The 10,238-nt window shown below is 55.1% G+C and overlaps 1 protein-coding gene across 1 annotated transcript in view; it reads right to left on the reverse strand.

The window, feature by feature from the left end:
* Positions 1-9,920, reverse strand: part of PRAG1 (PEAK1 related, kinase-activating pseudokinase 1) — a 51,788-nt gene extending 41,868 nt beyond the window's left edge. Inside the window, exons 1-3 of the mRNA XM_042934412.1 lie at positions 9,763-9,920; positions 4,446-4,930; positions 637-2,456 (exon numbers count right to left, since the gene is read on the reverse strand). Coding sequence (XP_042790346.1) covers positions 637-2,456; positions 4,446-4,775 — 2,150 coding nt within the window. The 5' untranslated portion in view covers positions 4,776-4,930; positions 9,763-9,920. The remainder of the gene's footprint in view (positions 1-636; positions 2,457-4,445; positions 4,931-9,762) is intronic.
* Between the last annotated feature and the right edge of the window lie 318 nt (positions 9,921-10,238).

A 10,238-nucleotide genomic window follows, 5' to 3' on the forward strand; every position in this document is an offset into this window, starting at 1 on the left:
CTGGCAGGAGATAGCAGCAAAGCGGTGGACAAAGCTGTGAGTTTCAGCACGTTAAAATGAAACTACTTTTTTCCCCCCATAAAAGCCCACATCTAAAGGTTACCAACCGCGCGCAGAGCCTCCTACTATTTGGCTCTTGGCCCCAAGGCCTGTTTCTGGAGCACACATTTGGCATTGCCCATGGGCCTCCCCATCTCTTTGCCTCTCCAAATTCTGCAGCATAGCCTCCTTTGGCATTCTTCTGCATGTTTAAATAAACGGAGAATCTCAGGGTTTTCCCTAGAAAAGTCTGCTAAAGACACTCCAGAGAGATGGGGAGGAAAAGAGTACCAGCTTATAAAACTACAAGCATCAGAAAAGAGGGACAGCTTAGCGGTGCTTCTTGCAAAGGTTTATTTCAAATAGCCAGTCCCAGGCAGGGTACAGCCCGTAGGTCTTTTTGCTGAGCACAAACATCAACTTAGAAATTTACATAAAGGCACAAGGCCTTTGGGCAGATACTTGGTGCCCAGAGTGCCAGACCCAGAGCTTGGGCCCGAGGGCTTTTGGTACGGGGGCAACAGCACAGGTTTCTAGAAGAGCCCTCCCCCAGTCCTCTGGAACAAGCCCGACTTACACACAGACAATCATACTCACCTCGATTTTGGAGGCGGTGGAGGAGGTGAGAACACTTCAATCCCACTTCTGTCCTTGGGGAACTCAAAGGCAAAAGAGGCCGATTTGCTCATCCCGGTCCCGACTTTGCTGCTCTGCCCAGAGGAGCCGTCTGTGGGGCGGAGACGGTGCCAGGCAGAGGAGTTTGAGGGGTCTGTGGCACCGTTTTCCATCTCTCGTCCCCAGCTTTGACTCAACAACTCCTGCTCCACCTCCTCCTCTTCCTCTATCCGGCACTGACGACTCCAGGCCCCAGTCTGGTACCGGGGCCGCCGCTGGTCCAAGGCTGAGGCAGTGGCGGCAGGTGGGTGGCACCAGACAGAGTCATTGGTGGCGACGCCATTGGCCCGGCAGGAGGACGCAGAGTCAGTGGGGCCCCCGGATAAAGCCTGGGGTCCAAGACCACCCCCAGCGCTCCCCTCGCTGAGGTCAGAGAGTGGGGAGGCAGATGGCGACACTGGGGACCCACCGGGGCTACTCTTGGACAGCTTGGGGGGAATGGCAGGCTTCCCCTTGGGTGTGTTCTCACTCGCGTCGGAGCGGTGGCTTTCTCTGGAGCTCAGCCCCTGGCCAGCTGAAGTCTCCTCTTCACCTGCCTCTGAGTCCTGGCTCAGGGGCCCGCGTGGCCACTGCACCCCCACTGCAGAGTCGGGGCTGCTCAGGTAGATCGTCCGGCGGTCCTCTTCTGGATGGGCTGCCATGACCGTGATGGTGGCTGCCACCTGGGGAACCTTATCTGGGCCTTCCCTGTCCCGGCCCCAGCCAGATGGCGCTTTCGGAGCCCAGGCATTAGCTGTCCGTACCTGGCCCTGGCCCCGAGCAGCTGCTGCTGCGTGTTCCGCTGTGGCCTGTGGCTTAGAAGGCGCTGGAACCGCCTTCTTCCTCTTGGTGCTCTCAGCATAGATGGGTTCAGGCTGTACAGCCTCCCTGGGGTGGGCTGGAGGCTGGGGCTCCCCAGTCAGTCCGAGGCACCTGTTCGAGCCAGCGTCCTGCTGCTTCCCTGGCACAGGTTCCTTCATGAGGGAGCAGTAATCACTCTCAAGATGGGGGGCGAAGGGGCTGCTGGCCCCGCTGCTGGGACTCCCACAGGAGAGGCCGTCTGAAGAACCGGCCGCCTCTGAGGGCAGGGACAGCTTCTTGGGACCCAGGCGGGGAGGGTTCTCCGCGGGGCCCTGGCTGCAGCACTCCCTCGGGAAGCTCACAACCCGCTTCTGTTCCTCAGTGGACCCCGCACACACTGCCTGCCCCCAGCACACTGCTGGGCGGTCCCCTCCGCCAGGCCTACACCGAGAACTCGCAGCCTGTGAGGTGGCCGTGGCCGTGGGGCTCCCGGGGCAACAATCCAGGATGGAGCAGTATTCTCCCCCCTCGCTGTCCCCTGAAGGCGAGCACCTTTGATCGCTGTCATCCTCCGAGGCCAGGGACTCCCGCAGCGGCTGTGGAGAGGGGCAGGGCCCGGCGCCCTTGTGACAGCCAGATGTCATCCCGGCAAAGGCAGCCACTTTCTGGCGGAAGCTCTCCTGAGTGGAGGTCAGCTCCTGGTAGGGAAACATGGGTTTATCTTCTCGCCCCCCCTTCTCATTGGGGAAACTCACTGGGTGGAAGGCAGTGCTCCGCTCCCCCCGGGCCTCGAGGCTGTGCGGACCAACCATGGCATATGCAGGGGGGCAGCGAGAGTGGCCATCTGCGGAGACGGAGGGCCCGGCAGGCTTCTGGACGCCACGGAAGCTGCCCAGGTAAACTATCGGCACGTCGTCCTGCTTCGGGAGGGGGAGCTTGCCGGGGGCTCGTCTCCAGATGACCTACACAGCCCCAAGGTTAAAAGACTTACATTAGACCTTGTCAGAGAGAAAAGGAAGAGAGAAAAAGTGAGAGGGAAGTGCCATGACATGGTGAACGGTCTTCCGTGCTGCAGCGAGGAAGCTCTCCAGCACGCCTCCCCCTCTGATCGCCCCACAGCCTCTCCTCCTTGTCACAGCCACGAAGCCACTGGCCTTGCCAGACACCCAGCCGTGCTTCCCTCCCCGGGGGCTGTCATTCTTTTGGCTTAAGTCTGTGAGGTAGGGGAAGGAAAAACCCTGAAAAGGAAAATTCTGCCTTCTCCCTCAAAACTGCCTGATGAGGTAAGTTCTCCTAAGAGCTTTGAAAAGAGAGTTTTGAGTTTAATTTTCGCTCCGTGTTTGTTAGTTTTTTGATAACCATGCCACAGTACATTCCCGAAGAAACCGAAGTCTTAAGGCTTTTTAAAATACCTTGGCTGGGCGGTGGGGCAAGAGAGTGAGGGGTGGTTTCTGAGCTGGGTCCCAGCCCCCTCGCTGCTCTCTGGGCTCTGCCAGTGACCTCGGCCCAAGCCTACGTAAGTGGCCGGACTAGTTGAACTAGGAGACAGAGATGTGGACTGCTCGTTCCCATCCCTGAAGTCACGGTCCCCTCGTCCTTCCCTTCTAAAGTCTCCCCCTGCCCTGGGGTGCCTGGGTGGCTCGGTCGGTTAAGGCTCAGGTCATGATCTCACGTTCGTGAGTTCAAGCCCCACATCGGACTCTGTGCTGACAGTGTGGAGCCTGCTTGGGATCCTGTCTCCTTCTCTCTCTGCCCCTCCCCTGCTTGCTTTCTACCTGTTTCTCAAAAAAATAAATAAAAATAAACTTAAAAAAAAAAAGTCTCCCCCTGCCCCCAAACTTTTAGAAGCAGCCTCAAAGTAGGGCTTGCATTTGCTTCCTTTCCAAGATGATTCTGAACTGAAAGAGTCCTTGGCTTACGTCTGTGAAGGCTGAAGGTAGTGAACGTAGCCTGGCGAGTGGGTGTGACTGGCTTACGACAAATAGAGCAGGGACATGGAGCTACGTGCAACCACAGGAAGTGCCTCTCTTCAGTTAAGCCACCTCCGATATAAAACTGATCTCTGATTTTACATAGGCTCGCGCACCTTTCCTGATCCACCCACCATGATGGTTTAGGAAAACTAGACTAGACAGAAAGGTCAAACAAGTCCCAAGCAGTTTGAGAATGTCCTAGACTGACTGACAGCATCTTAGACACGTCTAGAGGCAGCGGGCTCTGCACGGCCTCTAAATAACTACACCTTTGTAAGGGTGACCTGTGGGATGAGCAGAACAGTCTAATCTCTAAGCATGTGACCGTCTTTAGTTATCCCAGGTCAAAGTTGCTAAAATCCAACGTTCAAAGCTGGAAATGTGAAGGCCGGCTGGGAACTGGATATGAAAGAACTACTGCTAATATTTTAAGGGCGATCTTGGTATTGCAGTTCTATTTTTTAAGAAGGCTTTATCTTTTAAGACATGTACGGAAATGATGTGATATCTGGGATTTGCTTCAAAATCACAGGGAAGGCAGGGTGGAGGTGGGGGTGAAGAGGAAGCAAGACCAGACCGGGTCATGAGTTGGTCTGTTGACACTCATGGTGAAGGACAGTGGGATGCAGGGCGTTTGTTATACAATTACCGCTACTTGCGTATATATTTTTAATTATCAATTAAAACATTTTTTAACTTAAAAAAAAAAAAAAGCTTCATTTTGGTGTGTCCCCAGATAAATAATTAACCCAGTCTGCATTTAAACTTGAGGGACTGGATTGATGGTTCTTGGCCTAAAGGGACAGCTGGAAAGGTGGGCAGCAGCCAGGACGGGGCAGTCATGGGGTGAGCTGACGGGAAGCCATCCTGTCCTGCAGAAGTCTTGCTCCAACAGCCCTCCCTGGCTGCCAGCCAGTCACCAAGCGTTACAACAAGAGTGGCCCCTGTAAAAATACCACACGGGTTCGTCAGCCTCACCTGCGAGACTTCGGCGCTCAGGTTCGCCTCTGTCCACACGTCAGAGGCGTCTGAGCTCATCATGGTGGGCTTCACGGCGATGGTGGGCTTGGAGTAGGGGGAGCTGTTCACAGCGTCATCTTCCTGGCGGCAGGTCTCCGCCCTGGGGGGCAGGCGAGGTGGAGGGGGCAGGCTGCCTGCTCGCGGCTGGGGATGGCCGGGTGCCAGCTGGTGGTCACTCCTCAGGCAGAAGCAGTTCTTGCAGGACCCGGGCTTCCAGATGTGCTCCACAAAGTCACTGCACGCAGACATTTTTGGGCTCGCGGGGCTCAGTCGGACGGTCTGGTGCATCTTGAGCAGACAGTGTGCTGGCTCATCTTGTGCCCAGCTCTCTGGCGTGGTCTTATGGGAGGCAGACGCGGGGCACGGAGCGGCTCCCGGGAATGGCAGGGATCTGCCTGATCAGAGATCCACGCGGCCAGAGGATGGCTGCATTACCCTAGAGTCTAATTATTTGAATGGGGAGTAGGAAGGGGAGGGAAGAGGAAAAAGGGAGAGGAAAAGGTCAAAATTAGCATTCCATTTCTTCTGAGACCCTCACCTATTTGTCCTAAGGCTCGTAGTCACTCTGCGGTGGTGCGGCCTTATCGGAAGCTGTAAAAACTAAATGCAACTCTGATACAGGAGTACAGAGCATAGTGGACATTTCAGTCCCCTGAAGTCCCGAGCGCTGAGGTTTGGGGACTGTGGCAGGAAGAAATCACATAGGGTTTTAGATGAGGAACTGCCCTGTCTTCCATGCATTCCCTGCTGCTGGGGTGTCTAGAGCTTGGGACAAGAACTACAAAGTAATTCTGCAAGTAAAAACAGTGGCTTCCGGAGGACAGGCCACAATCTGTAACCAAGGACTGAGCAGGCAGGCAGGCCTGCGCCCGGAGACCAGTGCTCTAATGGTACTTCTGGGCAGGTGGAGACTAAATGCAGGAGAAAGGGGAGAGGTGTGGTGCCGGCCTGCCCCTCGGGGGAACTGTGTCAGGAGGTCTGGCATCTGGGGAATCTGCCCTCCTCTCCTTACTAAATATAAGTTATTCAACCCAGTGCTCAGTGAGGTCAACAGAGCAGGGGCTGCAGGTCAAGGAGGGAAAACAGAAAAAGAAATGCCTGACCACCACAGCCCTGTGGTCTAAGGGTGGCTGATAGAACAGAACAGAGGGAAGAGATTATCACAGTTATTTTTGCCTATGATAGCCCTGGAGGTAAGGCAGTCAGCTTGTTGAGAGAGGTGTCTCTGACAGTCAAACTGAGCACAGAGAGTTTGCCCCTAGCACCTAGCAAATTCGCCCATTCAAGATGAGCTCAGAAGTTTGCAGATATTAACCAATTAGCTTGAATAACACCCCGCAGGTAGCTGTTATCCCCATTTACGGATAGAGGGGAGCCTGGCTGGCTCAGCCGGAAGAGCATTCGACTCCTGATCTCAGGGTTGTGAGTTCAAGCCCCACATTGGGTGTAGAGATTACTTAAGTAAATAAGTAAAAAAAAACTCACAGATGGAAAAAACAATGGCAATGGCATAAACTAAGACTCATCCATAGACATAGGGGGTTTGGTGGTTTCAGAAAGCGAGGCCAACTGTGTGGGCAACCCCTCACCTCATCATGTCCTTCATCAGACAGAGTTGCTGGCCATTATCTGTTTGCTGCTCATTGCTCTTCTCTGCTCACTTAAATGAACTGAGCTCCTCATAAGGAGGGTGTTCATGAGAAAATAATCCTCATAAATCGAAGGTGAACAGATTCTCATCCAATAGGGAGTTTTGCCCTAGGGTTTGCTCTCCACTGTCCTCCAGTGAGAACTTGCTTTGAGGCTGATACCTTCTAAACTACCAGGACAGGGGTGCCTGAGTGGCTCAGTCAGTTAGGTGTCTGACTTCGGCTCAGGTCATGATCCCGTGGTTTGTGGGTTCAAGCCCTGCGTCGGGCTCTGTGCTGACAGTTCAGAGCCTGGAGCCTGCTTCGGATTCTGTGTCTCCCTCTCTCTCTGCCCCTCCCCTGCTCACCCTCTGTCTCTCTTACTCAAAAATAAATAAACATTAAAAACAACAAAAAAATTCTTTTTAATAAAAAAAGCTTTAGGGGCACCTGGGTGGCTCAGTTGATTAAGCATCCGACTCTTGATTTCGCCTCAGGTCATGATCTCATGCTTTGTGAGTCTGAGCCCTGCGTCAGGCTCTGGGCTGATGGCTCAGAGCCTAGAGCCGGCTTCAGATTCTGTCTCCCTCTCCCTCTGCCTCTTCCCTGCTTGTGCGCTCTCTCGCATGCTCTCTCTCTCTCTCAAAAATAAATAAATAAATAAATAAATAAATAAATAAACAAACAAACAAACTTAAACTACCAACAGGACTAACCAGGTAGACTGAGCCAGGAGCCCACTCCTGAATCCTTTTGGAAAGTGCTCTCTTTCTGTTGTCCCACACGCACTCACAGACAGGGGTGTTTATTCAGCAAGCACTGGCACTAAATTCACCTCCTTTCCCTCCAAAGTTCCCCGCAAAGCCACTGCCTCACTAAGCTAAATGAACACTCTGAAATACACAAGTATTTGTCTTTCAGCAACTGTTGGTGGGTCCTATGCATCCCTCTCTTTAAGATGATTGTGGTTAGGTTCTTCTCCTCCCCTAAATACACCCCAGTAGCAGGTTCATTCCTCACCAAGTTCCCCAGAAGAGGTCACTAAGCTTCAACAAGCAGAGGAGGATAGCAAGGATTTTTCTCCCTCCCATAATTTTGAGCCACCGAGAGCTTTAGGCTCAGCTGCTAAATCTTGCAAGGAGGAAAAAGGGGAGGAAGCACAGTGGTGTTCGGAGAGCAAGTCTCCAGATCCCTGCCCCAAGGTGAGGAGCTGGTCCTTTCTTAGGGAGCCGACAGGCTTCCTGGCCAAGAGAAAAACAGTCTCCCGTTTACTGCAGTCAGAGGCTCCCGAGCCCCGCCCCCCCCCCACACCCACACCCTGATGACAGTAGGGAAGAAAGCTTAAAGACCAGTTCTCTGTGGTCCCTTCTGCGTTCCTGCAGCTCCTTATAAGGCTGAGCTAACTGTGGAGGTGGGTGTCCAACCACTTCCTCGGGGCTACCACAGATTCACAAAGAGGCAGTCCGGGGAGGTCACATTTCATTTCCTCCCCAACAGGCAACTGGGAGCACAAACTTGTCATGTCTGCTTGGTGCCAGAGGTCCCCACTCCTTGTCACCGATGGCCCACCACCGCCCTGGGACTTCGGGTAGGCTCTGGATTACTGATGAGTGGGAAGCTTCCCTCAGAACCCTGGCCACAGCCTATGCACCCTCTCTTCGCTCCCAGGCCCAGCTCTGAAATTCTCTGATGTGGGCACAACTCTCACCGACACGACTGCTCAGAGATGCAAAGGTTTTTAGGGGCAGTCTTTGAAGAAGAAAACAGAATGAAGTGCTAGCCTTCCACTATCACTGACTCACTGCATCCTGTTAAAACTGGTTTCTCAGTCACAGCAAACAGAATTTACCATCCTGTCAAGCCAGAAAAGATGCTTTCCCAGTTCTGTCTGGGGAGCTCCATGCCTGGAATTATCCCCTATTTGTTTTCTGTGAAAGATGGTGAAAAACTCAGGTGGCGCTCACAAACCAGGAACGTCGCTTCGCCTCCCAGTGCCAACTCTCCACAGCCTGGGAATGGTACCTTCCTGCCCACGTTCCTTACCTCCGAAGGGAGGCGGCCCCCAGAATTATGCAAATTCCCCCAGTTCAGTGGGAGGTAGCAGGGCAAGATTAGAAAAAGATCCCAGCATTCTTTCTGATCCAAGTCGTGATAAAACATCTTTGCCTCTGCAAACTTCTGCACTAGATTTGTGGCTGCAATTTGCAAGACTGAAGTTGTCAGACACACTCCCATCCCATTTCCAAAAGAATCTGAAGAATGACGGCCAGATCTGTAAAATTAAACCTTTTGGCTCCAAATACCCCTTCACGCTTGCATCAAAGGCTGTTCATGCCTCACCCCGAAGTGACAGAATTCCAAAAAACACTCACCTGATAAATGTATACATACCGTTAAATTAATGCAACACTGGAAAAGAAAAGTAGGTACGGAAAGTGTCTGGTTTTCAATATTCCACTGGCAAGGGTTGCCCAGGCAGAAAGAACAAAGTGACAATCTTAACACACCTCCTTCCCCCACCCCTCAGAGGGTAAGTCGTGATATTCGCCCAACTTTTCATTTTATTTTTTCCGTCTCCAATGCTATGTACGCAATCTCATCTCAGCAGTAGGAATGTGATTTTCATGGGTTAGACCTACCACAGTCGAAACCAGTACGGAGGATGGCCGTATTCCACAGGACAACGCGATGGCAAAGTCACCGCACAATTCCCCAGGGCTTCCTGTCAAATGTCCCTCTCAAAACGGGAAAAGGTTGCTACCACGGATCAGGCCAGTGATCAGTAAGGTCCGTGGAACCTGACTCTGCACTGATGGCATTGCAAAATTCCTGGCCCCGAGACCTTTGGGCTTTCTTATCCAGTTCTGCAAAGCCATGTCCTTGCTGGCTGAGCTTTACCTGAGAAAAATAAACACAGCGGGCCCTGCCTCCATTCCCATTTACAGGACCTGAAAGCGGAGAGGTGGAGAGGTTCTATTTTCTCCTGGTGTGCTTGCGTGTGCGTGTGTGTGTGTGTGTGTGTGTGTGTCCGGCTGGGAACACGAGCAGCACACGCAAAGGTTAAGAACGTGCCCACGGTACGCCCTCTTTCAGAAGGCTCGGGAGAGAGGCATCATCTCCTTCCCTCCGGAGACTCGGAGGCTGGCATCTAACCCGGGGCAGCGCCAGCGGCCGCTACCCTGCGGCCCCAAACCATCACCCCCGGGATCCCTGAACGGCCTCTCCCTCTGCTCCTTTGACAATACGGCTGCCACGGAAATGAAGTGTCCCCACTAGCAACTCGCAAAGCGCTCGGGTCCCCTGCCCCAGACAGAACAGCAAGACCAGCAAGACCAGCACAACAGTCGGTGTCCCCTCCCCGAACTCGAAGGAAAGTTTCCCCGTTTTAAAAAGCGCGATGCTCGAATGAATCGAAAACAGCCCTCCGGCTCCCGTGTGCTCCGGGCTCCGTGCCTGCACCTGGAGCACAAGCCCGGGCGCACGCGGTCCGGACGCTCCACCCTCCCCGAGCGGCCGCCTGTCACCCCGGGGGACGCCGACAGGGGATCGCCCTCTCGGCGACCGCAGCGCTCCCCCGGAGCTCCCCTCTACGGCCACGTTTGCCAGACAAAAAGGGGCCGGATTTGGAGAAAGCGTCGCGGGCTCACCTCGGGGCCGCGCTCCCCCGGTCTCGCCGTCGGTCGCCGAGAAGCCAGCCGCCCGGCCGGGCGCCTCGGAGCATTGTTTGGAGAGTGAGCGCGCGCAGTGCGTGCCCGGCCGCGGGCGGGTGTCCTCTGCCTGGGCCCGGAGGCCGGGTGGCAGCTGCGAGCGCGGCTCCGCCCCCTCCGCCTCCGGTTACGCCGCCCGCCCAGGCTCCCGCCGCACCTCCGCAGTCCCCGCCGCCTCCCCGCGCCCCCACCCCCTACCCGGGCCCGCGCGCCTCCGGCTCCCCGCCGGCGGGCTGAGGCTCTCAGCCCCGAGTCGTCCAAACTCTCCCCGCCCCGCCCCTCCCACCCGCGCCCACCCGCCCGCCCGCTCCCGGCCGCGAGGCCCCGCCCCTGGCCCGGGACTGGGCGCCGTCCGACCCGCGAGCGGGGCCCCGGCTTGCCCCCTCCCCGGAGACCGCGGTGCGCGCCTCTGCCAC

The sequence above is a fragment of the Panthera leo genome, chromosome B1 (assembly GCF_018350215.1).
Source record: "Panthera leo isolate Ple1 chromosome B1, P.leo_Ple1_pat1.1, whole genome shotgun sequence".
NCBI lineage: Eukaryota > Metazoa > Chordata > Mammalia > Carnivora > Felidae > Panthera > Panthera leo.